The sequence below is a fragment of the Anomaloglossus baeobatrachus genome, chromosome 12 (genome assembly GCF_048569485.1).
Source record: "Anomaloglossus baeobatrachus isolate aAnoBae1 chromosome 12, aAnoBae1.hap1, whole genome shotgun sequence".
NCBI classification, from domain to species: Eukaryota; Metazoa; Chordata; class Amphibia; order Anura; family Aromobatidae; genus Anomaloglossus; species Anomaloglossus baeobatrachus.
Window position 1 is genome coordinate 56,129,043 of NC_134364.1, and position 24,491 is coordinate 56,153,533.

The 24,491-nt window shown below is 48.0% G+C and overlaps 1 protein-coding gene across 1 annotated transcript in view; it reads left to right on the plus strand.

Moving 5' to 3' along the window:
• Positions 1–24,491, plus strand: part of MTHFD1 (methylenetetrahydrofolate dehydrogenase, cyclohydrolase and formyltetrahydrofolate synthetase 1) — an 87,568-nt gene that overhangs the window by 42,024 nt on the left and 21,053 nt on the right. The window contains exons 16-21 of the mRNA XM_075331222.1: positions 15,286–15,388; positions 20,253–20,329; positions 20,550–20,690; positions 20,779–20,847; positions 20,932–21,043; positions 21,302–21,441. Coding sequence (XP_075187337.1) covers positions 15,286–15,388; positions 20,253–20,329; positions 20,550–20,690; positions 20,779–20,847; positions 20,932–21,043; positions 21,302–21,441 — 642 coding nt within the window. The remainder of the gene's footprint in view (positions 1–15,285; positions 15,389–20,252; positions 20,330–20,549; positions 20,691–20,778; positions 20,848–20,931; positions 21,044–21,301; positions 21,442–24,491) is intronic.

A 24,491-nucleotide genomic window follows, 5' to 3' on the forward strand; every position in this document is an offset into this window, starting at 1 on the left:
TTTTTTTTTTAAATTTTTATATAAACAGCGCCACCTCTTGTCTACAGGTTGTGTGCGGTACTGCAGTTCACTTCAACAAAGCCCATTTGCAATATCCGCACAACCCACAATAAAGCAGAGAGGATTTACTGAAAGGAGAATAATTCAGAAAGTGCCCACCTGGTCCCCCTGCACGGTCTCCCTGACGTGTGATGACGGGGGTGGACTGTGCAACCATTTAGTTTACAAGACAAAGCCATTTCTGTGCCCATGTTTTCGCACACACTACGCTGGCTCAGCGACCAACCTATTGCAACAAATTATATCCTATTTTGGAAATGTCTCCATGGCAACATAAAAATACTTATTTCCACCATATATGGATATTTCCCAGTCTTTCCTTTTGAAAGATCAGGAGCAGCGATGATGGATACTTTGTAGGTAAAAGTAGAATAAAAGCTGGGCGAAAAATCTAGATTTTTCTTGTTGATTTACACTGTATATATTATGTATCCATCTTCTTCTCTGTATTGTATATCTATCATCTAGTTTGTGTCTGTCTTCCATCTGTTTATCTAAAGCAGGGGTGCACGACATTTGTCAGTCCGAGAGCCACATTGCCATATTGCACCAATCCCAAGGACAGCAGTTGTTTTGTAAAGGGGTAGTTATATCCCTAAAACCACCATTAGTGGTTTATAATACATCACCGGAAACAAATTTTGAGTATTTGAGAAGGATTTGGAGAGTTTCTGCTCCCAAAAAGTGAACACAGGCTAACTCAAACGGAGGGGGGGGGGGGGGGGTGTTAAGCAGACAAGTGCCAAATCCAACTCCTAATCTTTTTTTAAGTTTTAACTTAGCCATGAAATAAGTTATGGATTGCTACATGTGTAAAATATCAAAACTACTCTCAGCACATGAATGCAGCACCAGAACTACCATGACTGCATGAATGCAGTTTCAGAAACACTGTCAGTACATGAATACAGCGCTAGAAACACCATCCATAAGTAAATGCAGCTCCAGAAACAGTCACTACATGAATGCAGTGCCAGAAACACCATCAGTACATGAATGCAGGGCCAGAAACAATCACTACATGAATGCAGTGCCAGAAACAGTGAGAACATGTTCCCCCACACTGCCCCTCTATAAAATAACCCCATACACCGTGCCCTTCTCCAAAATATCCCACCACACATCCCCTCTCTAAAATATCTCTTCCACATAATATCCCCTACACAACCCCTCTCCATAATGTTGTTCCCCATCTCACTGATCCCATTTCACAATCATCTCTAATTGCCCCATAATGTCACATTACGTGCTTTTGTAGTAACAACCCTCCCCTCCCCCGGCCCCTCATCTAAAAGAACATGACCAGTGTCTTACCAGTGTTGGCATATCTTCTGCTTGTGCGGCCCCGGCAGCAGTGTGATGATGTCAGCAGTTTGCTGACCTCATCACGCCGCTGCACGTTGGGGCAGGGACTAACGAGCTAGTCAAGGCGATGCTGTGTTCAAATGAACTTGTGTCTGAAAGACATTTGAATATGGGAGAAGGAGTCGTCGCACTCCAATCAGCTCCGTGGGCCGCACAACATCCTTCGGCAGGCCGCATATTGTGCAGGCTTGATCTAAAGATATATGTATAGATAGATCATCTGTTTCTCTATTTTATTTATCTAATATATTGATCTTTATTTTTTTTAATCTATGTTAGTGATCAGTCTTCTACCTATTTACTTATTTATCAATCCATCTATAATCTGATCAATATAAGTATCTACAGTGTGTCCACCGTCATTAACTTGAGAACGGCGGCACCATACCCAATGACTTGTAGGAAGGTCTCCATGAGGTATCGCTTCACGTCCGCAGCCTTGTGAATTTTACACATTCTAATCATAGCATTTCTGTATGCAAGGTGTCGATTCGTATTGAATTGATGATGCCCTACAATTTTTTAATTCACTTTTTTTCTCTATCTCGTTCCATTTGAGATAAAAGTGCTAACTCCGTTGTTTTCCACCAGGTGGCGCTATAGGTGGTTTCATTGTGTAGCGCATGATTACTTTACTATACCTAGACACCACTTCTATGCCTATAGCTGCCGCCATTCTCAAGTTAATGGCGGTGGACAGGATATGGGTGGACACACTGTATATTTACCGTAATCTACTGTCTGTAATCTTTCTATTTCTAATCTTTGCATACTTATTTTAACCTATGTATCTTTTCAGAGTTATCAATCTATCTATATATTATCTTTTTTTTTTTAAATCAGATCTTTTTTTATTAAATCATTAGGGATCAATACAGAGAGTATTTCACTTTTCATATAACTGATTACAATAAACAGATAAACACATATGATTTATAAATCAGGTTCTTTCTCTGCATATATGTAAATATAATAATAGAGTTCTCAAATCATAATTATATTATATAGCTTGAGCCTACAAACCTCGTGGCTCTACAAATAAACAAAACTTAAATTATGCAATAATGCCTCAGACTAACAGGAACACCTCCTCCATCAGCCGTGTCGCTCCACATCATATTGCTATACTCTCCCGCCCCTCCCTCTCCGTGCAGTCATCCATGAAACCATTCCAGTCCTCTCTCACCTCTTCATTCAAAGTCCACTTCGCCACACAAAAGACTAGTTTTAATTCCCTTCCTCACACTGCATCACATCACTGCAGGCACAACAGTAACCGGTCCAGCATTGCATCCCGAACCAGTGCACTAGAGGGTAGGCCCGGCAACTCCATCCATGGCCGCCAAATGCTGTAAAACTTTTTCAATGTTTTTCTTTTTAAATAAACTCCCCTTTCCAATCTTATGACGTTATTTAATTTGTTTTTGAGCTCTGGTAATGTTGGTGGTAGAGGGTCTAACCAGTGATATGCAAGTAGCTTTCTTGCTTGGTACAAGATACGTGCTATTCCCAGAGCTGTTGGAGAATCCGGATCCACTTCTCCTTCCCACAGACTCAACAGGCACAGGCGGGGCGACGGTGGTATTGTGATATGATATATTTGATCTATAAGTCCCAGGGTTTGGTTCCAGAAATCACCAATGTGTCCACACTCCCACATAACATGCATCAAATGGGCATCATCCTGTCCACACCTAACACACTGTGTGTTTGGTCTGAGTCCCATCTTAAATAGTAGACTGGGAGTTTTATATACCCTGTGGATGAGATATATTTGAGACAGCTTTTGACACTCCGATACCGCCAGTTTAGGAACTTGTTCCAATATATCAGACCACTGGCCTTCCGTCAGGGGACCGACGTCTCGTTCCCATTTGCTTTTAACAATCAATGGATGTGTTTCCAGATGGGCAGGTAGTAATTTATATATAATATCTGAAATAAGACCCTTAGAGGACTCAGATGTAAGCAGCCTATGTAATGTTTGATTATGTGTCACTGTTACCGGGTTTGTCCTCCCCTGTCTTTCCAGTGCGTGTCTCAGCTGCAAATACTGATAAAAGAAGACATGCGGAAGGTGAAACTCCGTTCTCAGTTGTTCAAAGCTTTTAAGAGTATTATTTTGTAGTACTTGTGACACTAAATGGATCCCTTTATCCTCCCATCCTCTGAACCCTACTAATTTTTTAATTTCTGGCAAGTCGGGGTTCTGCCACAGTGGCCAGAGCTCTGTAGGTCCGCTTATCCCCAAAAGAGACTTACCCCTGTCCCACACCCGGAATATCATAGCTAGTGTGGGATATCGTGCCCCATTTATCTATCTTTGTCCCACATCCAACCGGCAACCTGGGTACTTCCATACTGATCCCTCTCTCACTATATCACCACTGGTATCATACCCTCCTTCTTTGCCCCAACCCCTCAGATGTTGCATCTGGGAGGCTATATAGTATATATATGGGTTTGGTACCGCCAGTCCTCCCTGCTCCTTTCCCCGCTGTAGCACTTCCAGTCGAATCCTATCTTGCTTTTTCTTCCAAATAAGTTCCAGGAATATTGTATTAATTTTTACAAAAAATTCCCTACATATCCACACTGGAGAATTATGTATAAGATATAGTAATTGTGGCATCATTACCATTTTAATTAAATTGGATCTGCCGATATTTGATAGCGGCAAGCGGCACCAGGTATGCACTTTTGCTCTGAATCGCTGTAACAGTGGTTCCAGATTTAGGGCCTGGAAATCCTTCAGGATTGGGCTGACAATTACTCCCAGATATTTAAACTCCCGGACCACAGGAACTGGAATCTGTAAGTCCGAAAAGTCCCCCGGAAGGGGGTCCAACGGCATTAAAGACGACTTGGACCAGTTGATTCGTAGACTAGACCTCTGTCCAAATTCCCGAATGATATTCATTGCCGGCAAAATCGAGGAACGTACCCTGTCTAAATATAAGAGTAGATCGTCTGCGTATAATGATATCTTTTGTTCCACGGCTCCACACCGAAATCCCTCTACCTCCCTGGATTTCCGTATTGCCACTGCCAACGGCTCCACTGCAGTCGCGAATAGCAAGGGTGAAAGCGGGCACCCCTGTCTAGTACCTCTTCCAAGAGGAAAAGACTCGGAGACCCTGCCATTAGCCCTAACCTTCGCCACCGGTGAGTCATATAGCAGTTTTACCCAATTTATGAATCTATGTCCAAAGCCCATTTTCCGAAGTACAGCCCACATATATTCCCATTCAAGGCTATCGAACGCCTTAGCGGCGTCTAATGACAAAATTGCCCTTTCCCCCGGTACCTCAGAACTATGTTGAATTCCCAAATATAATTTCCTGAGATTCATAGATGTGGCTCTGCATGGAATGAATCCTGTCTGATCACTCTGCACTATAGATGAGATGACTCGGGACATCCTATTGGCGAGCACCTTGGCCAGCAATTTAATGTCTGTTTGTAGGAGAGAGATTGGGCGATACGAATCCGGGATCTCTGGATCTTTCCGGGTTTTAATATTAAGACTATTAAGGCTTCCCTCATAGAGGGCGGGAGGACCCTCTGCCTTTCAGATTTTTCAAATACCTTAAGTAGTTTGGGTAGCAGTAAGGGTGCATAGGTTTTATAAAACTCTCCAGGCAGGCCATCCGTTCCCGGAGCTTTTTCGTTTTGTGTCTGGCCAAGCGCTTCCTCCAGTTCTTCCAATAAGATGTCCCGGTCCAGCAATTCCCTGTTTACATCACTCAGTGTAGGAAGAGAGAGATCATATAAATACTGCTCAATCTCAGTCTCCGTGAGGTCACAGTCTGATGTGTATAGCCGCATATAATACCTCTTTATTTCTCTTATTATATCCTCGCTTTCTGTTACAAAGTCACCTGATTCCGTCTTTAACCTGTTTATATAAGAAGATCCTTCCTGTGCTCTAATGACTGTGGCCAGTAGGTGCCCCACGCCCTCCCCCGCCAAAAAATAATTTTGTTTAAGGAAATAGCGTTTATTTTCTGCCACCGACATGAGATTTTCTTTGAGTGACATCTGTGCCTTCTCTAGAGTGTTTTTAGTTTCTACTGTCGGGTTGAGCACCACCGCAGCCTCCGCATCAGATACCTTCTGAATCAGACTCTGGGTGTAACATTTGGTTTGATTTTTGCGTATGCATATTTCTCTAATATATATGCCCCTTACCACAACTTTCATAGAGTTCCAAACTATGTGTGGCGGTGCAGAGCACTCATTAAGATGAAAGTATTCCAGAATGTTATCATATAAAGATCCCCAATTAGCTGGATCCAGAAGGGATTAAGTTTCCAGATAGGCCTGGGCAGAGCGAGGGGGTTTCCCCATGCAAGCGTAACATGTAATGGTGAGTGATCAGATACACTTCTAGGTAGGTAGGCCATCTTTTGTGTATATGAGGCCATAAGTGTGTTTCCAATAGCCAGGTCTATCCGTGACATGGTGTGGTGAGAGCTAGAGTAACATGAGAATTGTTTGGTTGTGGGGTGTTGGGCATGCCAAAGATCTACAAAACCCAGCTCTGTGAGCATTCTAGCAAATGAAGTTGGGACGGCGTTCTCCGATATGTTTCCCGAGTGTAATTTATCTAGATAGGGATGTAAGTAATTATTAAAATCCCCTATCAAAAGCGTCGGCACAGATGGAAGGGAATCTAAAATAGACAATATCCTTTTTACCGGTCCGACTGAATATGGTGGAGGGATATATATCGCAACCAGAATAAATTGTATACCATACAGCGTGCAAAGCAAGCAGACAAATCTGCCCCCCGGGTCAATCACTGATTTGGTACATGAGAACGGGATGGATTTGTGCACCAACACACTCACACCCCGTGCATGGGTCGAGTATGTGGAATGATATTCATGCGCGATCCATCCCTTCCTCAGCCAATGAACATTATCCCTGACCATTTGGGTCTCGGATAGACATAAAATAGCCGGGAAAAGTTTCTGTAGGTGAGTAAATATAGCACCTCTTTTGTTCGCATCTCCGAGCCCTCTAACATTCAACGCTACAATATTTAAGGATGTCGCCATAAGCGTAGACTAAGATATGATCCGGACGGATACTTCATGCCTGGAGGAGAGAGGCGTTCTCCACCGATTCTCAAAAACATTAGGTTGAGCGACACAACTGAGGCACACCACGCTTCCCAAACAGATTGCATCATACAACAATAAACAAGAAAAACATGGAGAGAGATAGGGCTCCGCACACCAGTGCGCAGTGCCCCTTCCCTCAAAATCAAGTGTATCTTACACATTTCTCCCAAATAGAGAGAATCAGGGCTAAAAACACGCCCCAAGTCCATGCAGGGAGGGGGTCCACAACTCGCTAGTGCAGCAGGTGTCCACAATGAACCAGCCGTCTCCCATCCTGGATCCTAGATGAATTTAACTGTAATGAGCTCACCAGCATAGCGTCCCAAACAAAAGAACGCCTGACGGCAGAAAGGGAAATCTCAGGTATTCTTCCTCCTCAGGGATCTCTCATTGATATCCAGCCAAGACAATGCCGCCCCAGCCGTATCAAAAAAATGAGTCTCTCCGTTCGCAGCAATCCGCAGCTTAGCAGGGTACATCATGGAATATGGCACTTGTAGGTTGCGCAGGCGTTTTTTGATCTCACTAAATTGCTCTCTTTTACGTTGCACTTCCATGGAGAAATCGGGAAATATTGATATCTTCCTCCCATCAATTGCAAGTTCTTTGATATCTCTGGCTCTGCGCAGGATAGTGTCCCTATCTTTATAGTGCAGTAGTTTAATCAGAATAGGACGTGGGGGTGCTCCCGGCTGTGGGGCACGCGCAGGGACCCTGTGCGCTCTTTCAATGGTGAAAAAAGAGGATAGTATGTCTTTCTTTGGCGCTCCATTGGGAGACCCAGACAATTGGGTGTATAGCTATGCCTCCGGAGGCCACACAAAGTATTACACTAAAAGTGTAAAGCCCCTCCCCTTCTGCCTATACACCCCCCGTGCTCCCACGGGCTCCTCAGTTTTTATGCTTTGTGCGAAGGAGGCAGACATCCACGCATAGCTCCACAGCTTAGTCAGCAGCAGCTGCTGACTATGTCGGATGGAAGAAAAGAGGGCCCATAACAGGGCCCCCAGCATGCTCCCTTCTCACCCCACTCTTGTCGGCGGTGTTGTTAAGGTTGAGGTATCCATTGCGGGTACGGAGGCTGGAGCCCACATGCTGTTTTCCTTCCCCATCCCCCTTAGGGCTCTGGGTGAAGTGGGATCCTATCGGTCTCCAGGCACGAGACCGTGCTCCATCCACAGCTCCTGAGGACTCTGCTGGATAGGAGCCGAGTATCGTTCAGGGACATGGCCCTGCTACTTTGAGGTACTCTGTGTCCCCGTGGGGACCGCGCACAGCAACACTCCAGCATTGCTGGGTGTGCTAGTGCACCGGGGACCGCGGCGCTGACTGCGTTTGTGCCTTTACACACTGTAGCGTCGCTGAGTGTGTTAGTGTATGGGTACTGCCGCGCTGACCGCCGCTGCCATTGTTATCACTGCGGCGCGGCTGGGACTGTTAGTGCGCCGGGGACTTCCGCGCCGACCGCGCTTATACGGCGGCCGCGCTTATAACTTTAGTCCCCGGCTTTTGCGGCCTAGTCTCATTCTTTTCCCGCCCCCAGGCCTGCCAGTCAGGGGAAGGGCGGGACGCTGTAAAGGACGTCAGCAACTGAGGCTGGAGCATGCTTTGCATACTCCACCCCCCTCACTGTGCACAGTGGGGCACCAGATTCCCGCACTTTCTAGGGCACGCCCACGGCCCCCTCCTCTCCTCAGGACGCCGGCAGCCATTCCTGTCAGCTCTGCTAACGCTGGAGAAGGGAGACAAGCTCAGGGAGACCCATGCAGGAATTCTGGTGACCACACAACCGCATTGCGCGGGCGGTAAGCAGCACCTAGGTGCTGGCCCCACTGGTGCAGAAGTGTACTTATAGATTATATGATTATAGGCTATACTTTACACTGTATGGTGCACGGTTGTTTTTGGCTATATACCCTCCTGTATTGCTCAGAGGAGACAACAGCATGTCGTCCACAAATAGCAAGGGTGCCAAAGCACAGACTTACTATGCTGCCTGTGCAGCATGTACGGCTATACTGCCGGCAGGTTCCACTGACCCTCATTGTGTGCAATGCTCGGCCCCTGTGGCACTTACTCAGCCGGAGCCTCTGCTAAGGGTGGCCCAGGGAGAACCACCTGTTAACACTGTCCAGGTGACAGGGACGGAGTTTGCTGTTTTTACTGAAAGACTTTCTGAGACTATGGCTAAGATATTAGAAGCCTTGCAGTCCAGGCCGGCATCTCAACCATGGGCACTGTGGAATCATTGCCCCCTGGTTCCCCTCAGTTGGAACAACAATGTTCTCCCGGGGTGTCTCATAGATCCCAGGGTGAGGTCTCTGACATGGAACGCAGTCCCAGACCGACTAAGCGAGCTCGCTATGAAATCCCCTCGACATCATCACATTGTTCAGGGTCTCAGCAAGAGGACTCTCTGTATGATGAAGCGGAGCTAGCTGATCAGGATTCTGATCCTGAAGCCGCTCTCAACCTTGATACTCCTGATGGGGACGCCATAGTGAATGATCTTATTGCGTCCATCAATCAAATGTTGGATATTTCTCCCTCAGCTCCTTCAGTGGAGGAGTCAGCTTCTCAGCAGGAGAAATTCCGTTTCAGGTTTCCTAAGCGTGCAACGAGTATGTTTCTGGACCACTCTGACTTCAGAGAGGCAGTCCAGAAACACCGAGCTTGTCCAGATAAGCGTTTTTCCAAGCGCCTTAAGGATACACGTTACCCCTTCCCCCCTGACGTGGTCAAGGGCTGGACTCAGTGTCCCAAGGTGGATCCTCCAATCTCCAGACTGGCGGCTAGATCCATAGTTGCAGTGGAAGATGGAGCTTCACTCAAGGATGCCACTGACAGACAGATGGAGCTCTGGTTGAAATCCATCTATGAAGCTATCGGCGCGTCTTTTGCTCCAGCATTCGCAGCCGTATGGGCACTCCAAGCTATCTCAGCTGGTCAGGCGCAAATTGACGCACTCACACGTACGTCTGCGCCGCAGGTGGCGTCCATAACCTCTCAAACGTCGGCATTTGCGTCCTACGCTATTAATGCTGTCCTGGACTCTGCGAGCCGTACGGCGGTTGCAGCCGACAATTCGGTGGCAATACGCAGGGCCTTGTGGCTACGGGAATGGAAGGCAGATTCGGCTTCCAAAAAGTGCTTAACTGGTTTGCCATTTTCTGGCGACCGCTTGTTTGGTGAGAGATTGGATGAAATCATCAAACAATCCAAGGGAAAGGAAACATCCTTACCCCAGGCCAAACCAAAAACACCCCAACAGAGGAGGGGACAGTCGAGGTTTCGGTCCTTTCGGGGGGCGGTCAGGTCCCAATTCTCCTCGTCCAAAAGGCCTCAGAAGGATCAGAGGAACGCCGACGCATGGCGGTCCAAATCACGCCCTAAAAAGACCGCCGGAGGGGCCGCTACCAAGGCGGCTTCCTCATGACTTACAGCCTCCTCACACCGCATCCTCGGTCGGTGGCAGGCTCTCCCGCTTTTGCGACACCTGGCTGCCACAAGTAAAAGACCGTTGGGTGAGAGACATTTTGTCTCACGGTTACAGGATAGAGTTCAGCTCTCGTCCTCCGACTCGATTCTTCAGAACATCTCCGCCTCCCGAGCGAGCCGAGGCTCGTCTGCAGGCGGTTGGCATTCTGAAGGCAGAAGGAGTGGTGGTCCCGGTTCCTCTTCAGCAACAGGGTCACGGTTTCTACTCCAACCTGTTTGTGGTTCCAAAGAAGGACGGGTCTTTCCGTCCTGTTTTGGATCTAAAACTGCTCAACAAACACGTAATGACCAGGCGGTTCCGGATGGAATCCCTCCGCTCCGTCATCGCCTCAATGTCCCAAGGAGATTTCCTAGCATCGATCGATATCAAAGATGCTTATCTCCACGTACCGATTGCTCCAGAGCATCAGCGCTTCCTGCGCTTCGCCATAGGAGACGAACACCTTCAGTTCGCGGCACTGCCGTTCGGCCTGGCGACAGCCCCAAGGGTTTTCACCAAGGTCATGGCTACAGTAGTTGCGGTCCTCCACTCTCAGGGTCACTCGGTGATACCTTACTTAGACGATCTGCTGGTCAAGGCACCCTCTCAAGAGGCATGCCAACACAGCCTCAACGTTACTCTGGAGACTCTCCAGAGTTTCGGGTGGATCATCAATTTTCCAAAGTCAAATCTGACACCGGTCCAATCGCTGACATATCTTGGCATGGAGTTTCATACTCTTCCAGCGATAGTGAAGCTTCCGCTGGACAAACAGCGTTCACTACAGACAGGGGTGCAATCTCTCCTTCAAGGTCGGTCACACCCCTTGAGGCGCCTCATGCACTTCCTGGGGAAGATGGTGGCAGCAATGGAGGCAGTTCCTTTCGCGCAGTTTCACCTGCGTCCTCTTCAATGGGACATCCTACGCAAATGGGACAGGATGCCGACGTCCCTAGACAGGAACGTCTCCCTCTCTCAGGCAACCAAAGCTTCCCTTCGGTGGTGGCTTCTTCCCACCTCATTATCGAAGGGGAAATCCTTCCTACCCCCATCCTGGGCGGTGGTCACGACGGACGCGAGTCTGTCAGGGTGGGGTGCAGTCTTTCTCCACCACAGGGCTCAGGGTACGTGGACTCAGCAAGAGTCCTCACTTCAGATCAATGTTCTGGAGATCAGGGCAGTGTATCTTGCCCTAAAAGCGTTCCAGCAGTGGCTGGAAGGCAAGCAGATCCGAATTCAGTCGGACAACTCCACAGCGGTGGCTTACATCAACCATCAAGGTGGAACACGCAGTCGGCAAGCCTTCCAAGAAGTCCGGCGGATTTTGATGTGGGTGGAAGCCACGGCCTCCACCATCTCCGCAGTTCACATCCCGGGCGTAGAAAACTGGGAAGCAGACTTTCTCAGTCGCCAGGGCATGGACGCAGGGGAATGGTCCCTTCACCCGGACGTGTTTCAGGAGATCTGTTGCCGCTGGGGGATGCCGGACGTCGACCTAATGGCGTCACGGCACAACAACAAGGTCCCAACATTCATGGCTCGATCTCAAGATCACAGAGCTCTGGCGGCAGACGCCTTAGTTCAGGATTGGTTGCAGTTTCAGCTTCCTTATGTGTTTCCTCCTCTGGCACTGTTGCCCAGAGTGTTACGCAAGATCAGGGCTGACTGCCGCCGCGCCATCCTCGTCGCTCCAGACTGGCCGAGGAGGTCGTGGTACCCGGATCTGTGGCATCTCACGGTCGGCCAACCGTGGGCACTGCCAGACCGACCAGACTTGCTGTCTCAAGGGCCGTTTTTCCATCTGAATTCTGCGGCCCTCAACCTGACTGTGTGGCCATTGAGTCCTGGATCTTAGCGTCTTCAGGATTATCTCAAGAGGTCATTGCCACCATGAGACAGGCTAGGAAACCAACGTCCGCCAAGATCTACCACAGGACGTGGAAAATATTCCTGTCATGGTGCTCTGCTCAGGGTTTCTCTCCCTGGCCATTTGCCTTGCCCACTTTTCTGTCCTTTCTTCAATCCGGATTGGAAAAGGGTTTGTCGCTAGGCTCCCTTAAGGGACAAGTCTCTGCGCTCTCTGTGTTTTTTCAGAAGCGCCTGGCCAGACTCCCACAGGTACGCACGTTCCTGCAAGGGGTTTGTCACATCGTCCCTCCTTACAAGCGTCCGTTAGAACCCTGGGATCTGAACAGGGTGCTGATGGTTCTTCAGAAACCACCGTTCGAGCCAATGAGGGATATTTCGCTCGCACGCCTTTCGCAGAAAGTGGTTTTTCTAGTAGCAGTCACTTCACTTCGGAGAGTGTCTGAGCTAGCAGCGTTGTCATGCAAAGCTCCTTTCCTGGTGTTTCACCAGGACAAGGTGGTTCTGCGTCCGGTTCCGGAATTCCTCCCTAAGGTGGTATCCCCCTTTCATCTCAATCAGGATATCTCCTTACCTTCTTTTTGCCCTCATCCAGTTCACCAGTGTGAAAAGGATTTGCACTTGTTAGATCTGGTGAGAGCACTCAGACTCTACATTTCTCGTACGGCGCCCCTGCGCCGCTCGGATGCACTCTTTGTCCTTGTCGCTGGCCAGCGTAAAGGGACACAAGCTTCCAAATCAACCCTGGCTCGGTGGATCAAGGACCCAATTCTCGAAGCTTATCGTTCCTCGGGGCTTCCGGTTCCCTCAGGGCTGAAGGCCCATTCTACCAGGGCCGTGGGAGCGTCCTGGGCCTTGCGACACCAGGCTACGGCTCAGCAGGTGTGTCAGGCAGCTACCTGGTCGAGCCTGCACACTTTCACGAAACACTATCAGGTGCATACCTATGCTTCGGCAGATGCCAGCCTAGGTAGGCAAGTCCTTCAGGCGGCGGTTGCCCACCTGTAGGACGGAGCCGTTACGGCTCTATTATGAGGTATTATTTACCCACCCAGGGACTGCTTTTGGACGTCCCAATTGTCTGGGTCTCCCAATGGAGCGCCAAAGAAGAAGGGAATTTTGTTTACTTACCGTAAATTCCTTTTCTTCTAGCTCCAATTGGGAGACCCAGCACCCGCCCCTGTTTTTGTGTACACATGTTGTTCACGTTGAATGGTTTCAGTTCTCCGATATTCCTTCGGATTGAATTTACTTTAAACCAGTTTATAATTTTTTCCTCCTTCTTGCTTTTGCACCAAAACTGAGGAGCCCGTGGGAGCACGGGGGGTGTATAGGCAGAAGGGGAGGGGCTTTACACTTTTAGTGTAATACTTTGTGTGGCCTCCGGAGGCATAGCTATACACCCAATTGTCTGGGTCTCCCAATTGGAGCTAGAAGAAAAGGAATTTACGGTAAGTAAACAAAATTCCCTTCTTTCCCATGGTGTCTTTAAGCCATTTTTCAAAGAAATTCAATGGGTCATTGCCCTCCATCCTCTCTGGGACCCCCACCAGTCTCAAATTACTTCTGCGGGAGCGGTTCTCTAAATCATCCACCTTGTTTAGCAGTGTGGAGATATTTTGCGTGGCCTTTCCCAGCTCTCGTGACATTGGTGGTAATTTATCCTCTGTTGTACTCACTCTTTCCTCCAGCTCCCCCATTCTGACAGTCACCCCTTGCAGCTCACGTTTAATACAGGCCATATCTGAAGTGACAGTTCCCATCTGGCTGCTTAGAGTGGCCAATGTGGTATTGCAAGAGTTAATTGCTGCCAGAATGCCTTTCAGTATGGCCTCAGTGAAAACAGGTGTTGTTTGCTCCACATCTCCCCCTCCTCCCTCTGCCAGCGCAGGCCTCTGTGTCTGCATATCTTGTGCTGCTGAACATGCAGGGGCCAGGGTACTCAGTCTCGCTGTCGGGTATGTTTTCTCCCTGCTCCAGGGCCCGTTCAGCGCTGCCATCGGGTGCCTCGTTGTAGGTAGGCTCTGTGCCAGGGGCCACTCTGGCAAACCGCTCCAACCTGCTTGCTACTCCCACTGCTCCAGCTCGGGATGGTGTGGATGCTGGCGGCGCCATATTGGATTCTTCAGAGGCGTGCTCCTGCGCGTCTCTGTCCTTTTTATTGCTGCTGCGGGTCGGCATATCCTGGCTGTGCTCGCTTCCCTGGGTGTTATAAGTAGTATTGCAGCCCTCCAGGGTCGGTAGTGCCTGTTAGCAAGGCCGGTATGCAGGATATTTCAGGATCCAGGCAGGAGCTCACCCACGCTGCTTCCTCTCTACATGAGGTCCAGGCCACGCCATCTATATATTATCTATTTCTTTTTTTTCTATCTATTGTCTTTTTGTCTATTGTCTTTTCTAATTGATGTATCTTTATATCAATTTCTATTCTATCTATATCGCTTTCTAAGCTCGTCCTGCTGGCGCGTTATCTGGCAGGTATCGATTAGACAGGTCACTGATCCTACTCGCCTCTGGATGCAAACGTAAATTTAGCCAAAATAGCATTTTAATTTCCCTGCAGCGCCTCCACAGGAGAAATGAAGCATTACATGGCGCTCATTCAGACCATTGTGTTGTCTGTGTAATGCAGGATAGGCCGGGTCCTCAAGAGCCAGAGACGCTCCTTATACCCGCTCCACCCTTACCAGGGGGGCCTAGTCTGTTATCTATCCTTAATGATGTGCATGAAAATGGACTTTCTAAACCAGAGAGCCCCTTTAATAGGGTTATTTATGAGATCTGTACTTATATTGTCTCTGACTTGTAAGTCAGGCCCCATCTGCTCCCTGATTCTCCACGCTGCAGGAAAATGTATCATCAAGGTCTTAAATGTGTTTTTCTCCTTTCCTAATTGCAGCCTCCTTCACGGTATACGGAGCATTTGTGATCTTAAAATAGGCTGCAATTATTTAGAAACAGAAAGGAAAAGAGAAAACCTGAAAAACGTCTGCAGTATTGTCACTATAGATTGCTTGTTGGCCGGTACTGATAGTCCAGTAGTGACGGCGGATGGACCGGATGACAAAATCCGCTTTCTTCCAGAAACCGCGCCACAGCTGTCCTTTGGTTGTGCCTGGTATTGCAGGCTAGATCCATTGAAATGATTGGGGTTTAGCTGCATTACCACCCCCAACCTGTGGACAGGTGTGGCGCTGTTTTTTTTCAAGGAAGCTGCAAGGTTTTTCTATTTTTAGTTTTAAGAAGGAAGATTCCGCGAGGAATTAAGCTGCAGCTGTGTTTTTCCCATCCGGTCATCGCCACCAATGAAGCAAAACGTGGTGTAATAGGTAATCCGATCAGGAAACCGGATCAATAAAGTGTTCTGCTGTAATTTCATTTGTACAGAGACTGGGCATCGAGAAAACCGACCCCACCGCCCTGACTGAAGAAGAAATCACCAAGTTTGTAAGACTCGATATCGACCCAGACTCTATTACTTGGCAGAGAGGTACGTGGGCCGGGGTTCAGGGAAAACAACAGCAAATATGAGCGATTTTAATAATTTTAGAATTTACCTTTTATACATTTTATTTTCGTAACCTTTTCACTACTTTTAAGTTTCAGGTCAAATTATATCTATCTAAATATGTAAAAATAATGTAAATATTAAAATAACTATTATAGTGTGTATGTATATATATATATTTTACACTACTCACAAAGAGTTATGGATATTTGGCTTTTGGGTTTAATTTATGTATAATGTAAAATGTTCACGTTACGGTGATATTTTATCATGATAGGCATTTATATAGAAGGAGCAATCATGATTTCCTCATCTCAAGCAATTCATTGGAACAAAAACCAACACCAGTGCTGCGTATACCCCCCAAAATGTCAATGTTCCACTCACTTGCCTTGTGGCCTTGAGCACCAATTACAGCTGACAGCGACACCTCCTCCTGGTCACAAGTGGAGTTAAGCGGGCTTTACACGCTGCGATCTCGCTAGCGATCGTACCCGCCCCCGTCGATTGTGCGACACGGGCAAATCGCTGCCCGTCGCTCTTAACCTCGCTTACCCCCGTCACACAGACTTACCTGTCCTGCGACGTCGCTCTGGCCAGCGATCTGCCTCCTTTCTAAGGGGGCGGATCGTGCGGCGTCACAGCGACATCACACGGCAGCCGTCCAATAGAAGCGGAGGGGCGGAGATGAGCGGGACGTAAACATCCGCCCACCTCCTTCCTTCCTCATTGCCGGTGGAGGCAGGTGAGGAGATGTTCCTCGCTCCTGCGGTGTCACACATAGCGATGTGTGCTGCCGCAGGAACGAGGAACAACATCGCTAATTAAAAGAGAACGATTTTTTGTTTTAGGACGACCTCTCCGCGGCAAATGATTTTGGCCGCCTTTGCGATCGTTTTAGGTCGCACATAAGTGTCACACACTGCGATATCGTTAATGACGCCGGATGTGCGTCACAAACAACGCGACCCCGACGATAAATCATTAACGCTATCGTAGCGTTTAAAACCCGCTTTATTATCTGAGGAGGCATGGCATCCCACTCTTCTTGAAGGGCGGCCCTCAGGTCATTGAGGTTCTGGGGTACAGAGTTATGGCCGCTACACGGCGACTCTGCTGATCCTGTAGGTTTTCTATGGGATTCAGGTCTGGAGAAAGTGCAGCCGCTCCATTTGAGGTCTCCAGTCTCCTGCAGCTGTTGATGTGACCTCGATGAGCTGGAGCATTGTCATCCATGAAGAGGAAATTAGGCTGGTGTTGTTCATGCAAAGGCACAATGACTGGAGTAATGATGTTATTCCAGTAGTAGGGGCTGTCACTGTACCATTCACACAGTGTAAGGATGTTCTGTACTGACTAGACACTGCGGCCCACACTGTAACATCACCAAAGACTTCTCTGGTGACAGCAATGGTTAATGCATCACACTCTCCTTGACGTCTCCAACATCGTTTGCGGCCATCATTTCTACTCAGGGGGACTTGTCTTTCATCAGTGAACAGTGAGGCGAACTGGTCCCTCCCTCTTCCGGTGTAGATGACGCCTGTGCCTGGTGTTGTGGTCAGGTACCTTGCAGGTTGTCTAGCACGCAGACCACACTGATGTAAATGGTTTTGAATAGTCTGACGTGACACTTGGTGCCTCTTACCCCTCTTAAATGGGCCTGGAGTTGTGTGGTATTCATCATCCGCTTCCGAAAGGCATTGTTCACAATGAAGCGGTCATCAGTGTGGGATGTGGCCAAATGACGTCTACTTCTCTGCATTTCTGTGACTCTTCCAGTCTCTCTGTATCTCTGTACAACCTGCTGGTGACACACTGTGATGCTCTAAGCTCAGTGGCTACTTCTATCTGAGAACACCCTGCTTGAAGCCTCACAATGGCGCGGTACTGCTGATCAATTGTTAGGTGTCATCTTGGTCTCATGATGAGGAGGACTGTTTAATACCAATTCTAATTGACTCCCAAAATTTATTGGCGATTCATGGATAAAACACCTGTTGTGAATTTTGCCATTAAACTCCATGTTAAAAAACAGCAAGTTGTACAAAAAGTCCTGAAATATTGAGCAGTTGGACATGAGCAATAAAAAGGTTAGAGAAGGTCAACTGAAAAGGTTAGAGGGCATTGTAGGGTCATCCTGAAATTTCACCGGGAAACCAAATATCACTAACTTTTTGTGAGCAGTCTGTGTCTATGTATATATGTATGCATAGCAGAGATCACTTTCATGGATTTGTTTTCTATAGAAATCTCTCCAGTTGACTTGTCAGTATAGGAATGATTACTCGAGTCACAAGACTTCATCGATTTTGGGTTGATCGTCATCCGTTTTGGGGCATGAAGGGCACCGATGGAGAGGATACTTGTGACATGAGGCAGTGATTAGATTCAGCGTGAAGTCACTGGGGTGGTGACAGATGGCCGCTTTCATATTGTTTTATTCTAACCCTGAGGATTTCTGTCACTTTGATTGCGATTAGCAGTGACAGGAGGTTTCTGAAGAAGAGAAGCAAATGTCCAATCTAATGAAAGGAGCAGAAAGAAACTAGTTACAAGGTCAGATAAAGATGGGAAGTCATAGGGCACGTCAGTGTGGTGCCAGCGGGGGAGCCTTGTCTATCAAAATTATAGGTCTAGCAAAATTCTGATAATCTGACATTTTCTGGATTACTGGAAATAATACACGAAAAATATATACAGTGGAACCTTGGTTTATGAGAACAATCCGTTCTGGGACTGTGCTTGTAAACCAAGTTACTCATCTAGCAAACCAAGATTTCCCATAGGAGATCATTGCAATGCAGACAATTCGTTCCACAACTTATTTAATGCCCCATCCTGGTCCCCTATTGTGCCATTCCACACACGCACAAACACACACATATTATGCTCACCTTACCTTCCTTTCCATCGCCGGCCTCCCAGTTCTTGTAGTTCGCCGGTCCAGGATGTGTATCGGGTAACCATCACGACCGTTGCCAGACCTTCCGCTGCCAGAGCGCTGACATCAAAGGCAGGAGCCGCTTGCCTCTGATTGGCCAGCGCGCTTGCCTTTGAGTAGCAGCTGACAGTGGAAGTTCCTCCATTGTCGCAATGGTTACCCGATACACATCCTGTACCGGTGAAATTACAAGAACCCGGAGGTCGGCGATGGAACGGAAGGTAAGGTGAGCATTGTGTGTGCGTGTGTATGTGCAAGAGCGGGTCAGATTGTGGTGAAAATACAGAACCGGAAGTGTGTGCGGTGAGTATTTGCTCGTACAGCAAAGCTTGCTCGTAAACTGAGTTACAAATTTACAGCAAGCTTTGCTTGTATAGCGAAATGCTCGCACACCGGGTTACTCTTAAACAGAGGTTCCACTGTACAATGATCAAGCAATTTACACCTTACCCCAACAGACTATTTATTTGGTTACTTGCCAGATTGTCTGGATTCTTCTAAACCACCCGGTCCCAGGTTAAAGCCTCATTGACGCCTAATTTTGCAAGGTTTTTTTTACTCATATCTGTCATAGTCTATGGGGCTGTTCACATGTCGGGCCCACAGAAATCACAGAGACATGTCCAATATTTATCCAAGTGTCGGATCAAACTCTGCAATGGAAGTCTATGGATCTGTGAAAAAAAAATTGAACGGCGCTCAAATAAAAACGATGCAACTCTGATGAAACTCAGACCAAGTTTTTTTGTACAAGAAAATCGCTGTCGTCTGAATGAGGCCTTAAAGTGGTTTACTACTTTATCATTGATGACCTATCCTTAGGATAGAGGAATATAGATATGCATTACTGCGTAAAGAAACCTAGGAAAAATTGAGATTTTAGCACACAAAAATGGCCATTTCTATATCTGCCCAGTAGCCACTTCACGGCAAACTCATATAATGGGTACCTAATCTAACGCCTCTCTCTGGGTTAAAAACTTCCTTTGTATGGGCAAGTAGGAACCTGCTACTACTGAATAAAGTCACCTGACGGCACTCCCAACACGCAGTCTGAACAGGTGCAAAATCGAACATCACATATAGTAACAGGGTGTATGGTGGGAGTGCCGTCAGTCTTTTTATCTAGATTATGGAGTCATGCCTTCTGACTGTGCACCCCTCTTCCATTAGCCATAGATGCTCAGATCCGGAGCTGTCGTGACAACCGATAGGGTATTGCTTATCCGCCTTCTGTTCAGATAGGCAGATGTGCAGTACCTGATTGCAGCCGCTATTAGAAGATGGGGCAGGTCCGGAACGGAGCATTCCCTGTCGACACTGAGAACAGCTGATCGGCGGGATTACCGGTTGTCAGACCCCAACCGATCAGACATTGATGACCTATTTTAACGATAGGCCATCATTGTAAAAGATGTGGACAACCCCTTTAAAGAAATTTAAAATGTTGGACCGTTTTGGCTTCTACAGCCTTTTATACATCTGAGAAATAAGATTACATTGAATCTCAGTAAGCTTTTTTTTGATAACAAGGTGTATGATTCTTATCCCTGATTTCCTGAGCTCATCTGTGCTGTTTTATAACAAAATCATAGTTTTTGATATGCTCTTAAATTGGCATAGAAAATGGTTCATAAGAGTAGAGATGAGCATTAGAGACCTGGTGTCAGAATGAGCTATTTGTCAGATTCACTAGTAGCAGGCAAATGGTGCAACATTTTTAATAAAACCCAATTACAAAAATGATTTTTAGCCACGAATGCACACATTTAAGTAAAAAAAAAGGTGTCCAGCCACTTTGCGTTTGCAAATATACTGATCATTCAGTGCAAATTAGTGACATGCCAATTGCAGTGCTCTTAGCCTCATTCTGAAACATTTTCTGTTTTTCTTTTTTTCTAGTGATGGACACAAATGATCGATTCCTTCGGAAGATGACTATCGGCCAGTCTCCAACAGAGAAGGGTTTCTCCAGAACGGTAATATATCTTTAGATCTGAAAATTAATGAAGACTTTACAATAACCTTTCTTTGGGGGGAGGCAAAGTTTGGACATTGAGCATTGGTCAGCCATGGTTATTGGGCGTCTCGGTGGTTGGCATCGATGCGTTGCAGCGCTGGTGTCCTGGATTAGAGGCTGACTAAGTACTAAACCAGTGATCGACTTGTTCTATAATATCATTTATCCGTGTCACGCAGGCTCAGTTTGACATTTCCGTTGCAAGTGAAATCATGGCCGTCTTGGCTCTTACCGACGGTCTGGATGACATGAGGCTACGGTTGGGTAAAATGGTGGTAGCTACAAGCAAACAAGGAACACCTGTCACCACTGATGACTTGGTAAGACATTTTTTTGGTGGAGGATGGGAGCTGTTGTAACGGAATGTAAGAATTTTTGGGAAATGACACAATTTTCCTGTCTTCACAGGGAGTCAGCGGCGCTCTGGCCGTCTTGATGAAAGATGCAATAAAGCCCAATCTGATGCAAACATTGGAGGTACGCGTTGTATAGTTCGGGATGGCGTTTTTTTTGGGGTCTAGAACTTTTGTATTATTAGTATTTTATGTATTTTTTTGATAGGGAAATCCCGTGTTCGTTCACGCCGGACCATTTGCCAACATTGCACATGGCAACTCTTCTATTTTGGCTGATAAAATTGCACTTAAGTTGGTGGGACCGGACGGATTTGTCGGTAAATATCTAATTCCTGGAAATGTGGGGAATGTCCTGTTTGGGTTGTGTTCTCATGTCTTAGCTTCACTGATTGGCCCCAAATCTCCTGACCCAAACTCAACAACCTCATAGACACGTACAAAATTGTTAGTTTGGGTCAGAAGATCCATGCTGGCTGCCGAAATCACGGGCCAAACATGGACCGAGAAACTCGGGTGTGTGAATGCAGCCTGATTTCGGGGTTGTAACCCTGCATTCTTCATCCGTTGTTTTCCAGTGACCGAGGCCGGCTTTGGAGCTGACATTGGGATGGAGAAGTTTTTTGATATTAAATGCAGATATTCTGGTTTGCGCCCTCATGTGGTGGTCCTGGTAGCTACAGTGCGGGCACTGAAGATGCATGGGGGAGGTCCAACGGTGAGTGCTACACTTCCAGTACAGAGAATATTTGTAGCTCCCCCCCCCCCTTTACATATAATCTTGCGTTGATAACTGTACCGTATAGTGTTTACAGCTCGTTTGCAAATTATGCATCTCTGTGGTCACAGACAAGAAGTAAATCCTGTGCATAGACTGATCCTCCACTGCTCCTTGTATTATGGGAAAAAAATTTTACTATGGAAAATCCATCAGCTGCAGTAAATGAGTCACAGTCCGCTGGGGTTAATTGTAGCTTGAGGTGCATATTTTTAACAAAGATCCGTTGCAAATTTGCTTAAGTTTTAAAGGGAATCTGTCACCAGCTTTGGCCTCTATAAACTGCTGCGATCAGCAAGGACCTCTTATATACAGCATTCTAGAATACTGTATATCAGTGCCTAGGCCGCTGTGTAAAACGTAAAAATAAAGCTTTTATTATACTCACCTAGAGGGCGGTCCTATCCGATGGGTGTCGCTGCTCTCCGGTCCGGTGCCTCCTCTCTGCGGCGATCGCCGTCATCCTTCTAACCAGCCGAGTATGGATGAAGTGTCGTACGTCATCCACACAGGCTGGCATTGTGCTCCTGCGCAGGCGCACTTTGATCTTTCCTGCTGAGGACAGATCAAAGTACTGGAATGCACGGGCACAAGGAAAGGTCAAAGATCGCCTGCACGTGAGCACTACAATACTTTCTTTGTCGCTCCATTGGGAGACCCAGACAATTGGGTGTATAGCTTCTGCCTCCGGAGGCCACACAAAGTATTACACTTTAAAAAGTGTAACCCCTCCCCTCTGCCTATACACCCTCCCGTGCATCACGGGCTCCTCAGTTTTATGCTTTGTGTTGAAGGAGGCACACATTCACTCAAGCTCCCATTTTAGTCAGCAGCAGCTGCTGATTGTATCGGATGGAAGAAAAGAGGGCCCTAACAGGGCCCCCGGCATGCTCCCTTCTCACCCCACTAAGTCGGCGGTGCTGTTAAGGTTGAGGTACCCATTGCGGGTACAAAGGCTGGAGCCACATGCCGTTTTTCCTTCCCCATCCCTTAGAGGCTCTGGGAGAAGTGGGATCCTAACCGGTCACCATTCACTGGGACCGGGCTCCCTCCGCAGCCCCTGGGGGAATCTGACGGACAGGAGACTGAGTATCATCAGGGACAGGCCCTGCATCTATAAGGTACTCTGTGTCCCCTTGGGGACGGTGCATGGAGCGCCTGTGTTACAGACGCTGCAGCGGCTGCTGTTTTTTTGTGACGACCGGGACTACCGCGCCGACCGCGCCTGTTTGCCGGCCGCGTTATTAAATTTAGTCCCCGGCTTCTGCGGCCTAGTACCATAACTCCCGCCCCCGGGCCTGCCAGTCAGGGGTAAGGGCGGGACGGTCGACTGGACGTCGGCAGTAAGGGCTGGAGCATACTTAGGTGTTCTCCTCCCCCCTCACTGAGCACTGTGGGGCACCAGATTCCCGCACTTTATTAGTCACGCCCACGGCTCCCTCCTCCCCTGAGAGCTCTGGCAGCCATATTTACAATCACTTCTGCCGGTGGAGGATTTCAGAACGAGCTCTACAGCTCTGGGAGGCCCAGGCAGGGAATCTGGTGGACACACAACCGCTTTGGGCGGTCGGTAAGCCACACCGGTTACCCGGTGCTGGCCCCCCTTGGGTGCCGAAGTGTATATATATATATATATATTTGTATACATTTTCTCTGTTCGGCCGCATTGTTTTGCTTTTGGCTATATACCCTCAGTGATCACTCTCAGAGGAGACTACAGCATGTCGTCCGCAAAGAGCAAGGGTGCCAAGGCACAGGCTTATTTTGCAACCTGTACCTCTTGTGCGGCTATGTTACCTGCAGGTTCCACCTACCCTCACTGTGTGCAATGCTCGGCCCCTGTGGCACTCACTCAGCCGGAGCCTCGGGCACTGGTGGGACCCTCGGCTCAGGTAGAACCGCCGGCTTCCACTGTCCAGGTGGCAGGGACAGAGTTTGCAGTTTTGGCTGAGAAACTCTCTGAGTCGCTTTCACAATCCATGGCTCAGTCTATGGACAGATGGTCTGCTAAGATACTAGAAGCCTTGCAGTCCAGATCGGTCACACAGGCCCCGGGCACTGTGAGTTCATCGCCCCCAGGCCCCTCTCGGTCGGTGCAGCAGAGTGCTCCTGGGGTGACACCTAGGTCCCACGGGGAGGACTCCGACACGGACCGCAGTCCCAGACCGGCTAAGCGGGCTCGCTGGGAACCTTCCCCGGCTTCATCACGCTGTTCGGGGTCTCAGCATGAGGACTCTCTGGAGGATGAGACGGAGGTCGCAGCTCAGGGCTCTGATCCTGACGTTGCTCTCAATCTTGATACACCTGAAGGGGACGCCATAGTAAATGACCTTATAGCGTCCATCAACCAGGTGCTAGATCTTTCTCCCCCAACTCCACCTATAGAGGAGTCGGCTTCACAGCAGGAGAAACACCAGTTTAGGTTTCCCAAACGTACACGGAGTGCGTTTTTCGATCACTCTAACTTCAGAGATGCTGTCCAGAAGCACAGAGCATTTCCGGACAAGCGCTTTACTAAGCGCCTTAATGACACACGTTACCCCTTCCCCCCTGACGTAGTTAAGGGTTGGGCTCAGTGTCCCAAGGTTAATCCTCCAGTCTCTAGACTGGCGGCTAGATCCGTAGTATCAGTGGCAGATGGTTCATCGCTCAAGGATGCCACTGACAGGCAAATAGAGCTCCTGATGAAATCCATCTATGAAGCCATAGGCGCGTCTTTTGCTCCGGCCTTTGCAGCCGTGTGGGCACTCCAAGCTATCTCAGCTTGTCTGTCTGAGATTAATGCAGTCACACGTACCTCTGCTCCGCAAGTTGTGTCTTTGACTTCTCAGGCATCGGCCTTTTCGTCCTACGCCATGAACGCCGTCCTGGACTCAGCGAGCCGTACAGAGGAAGCGTCCGCCAATTCGGTGGCAGTCCGCAGGGCCATGTGGCTACGCGAATGGAAGGCAGACTCTGCTTCCAAGAAGTTCTTAACCGGTTTGCCATTT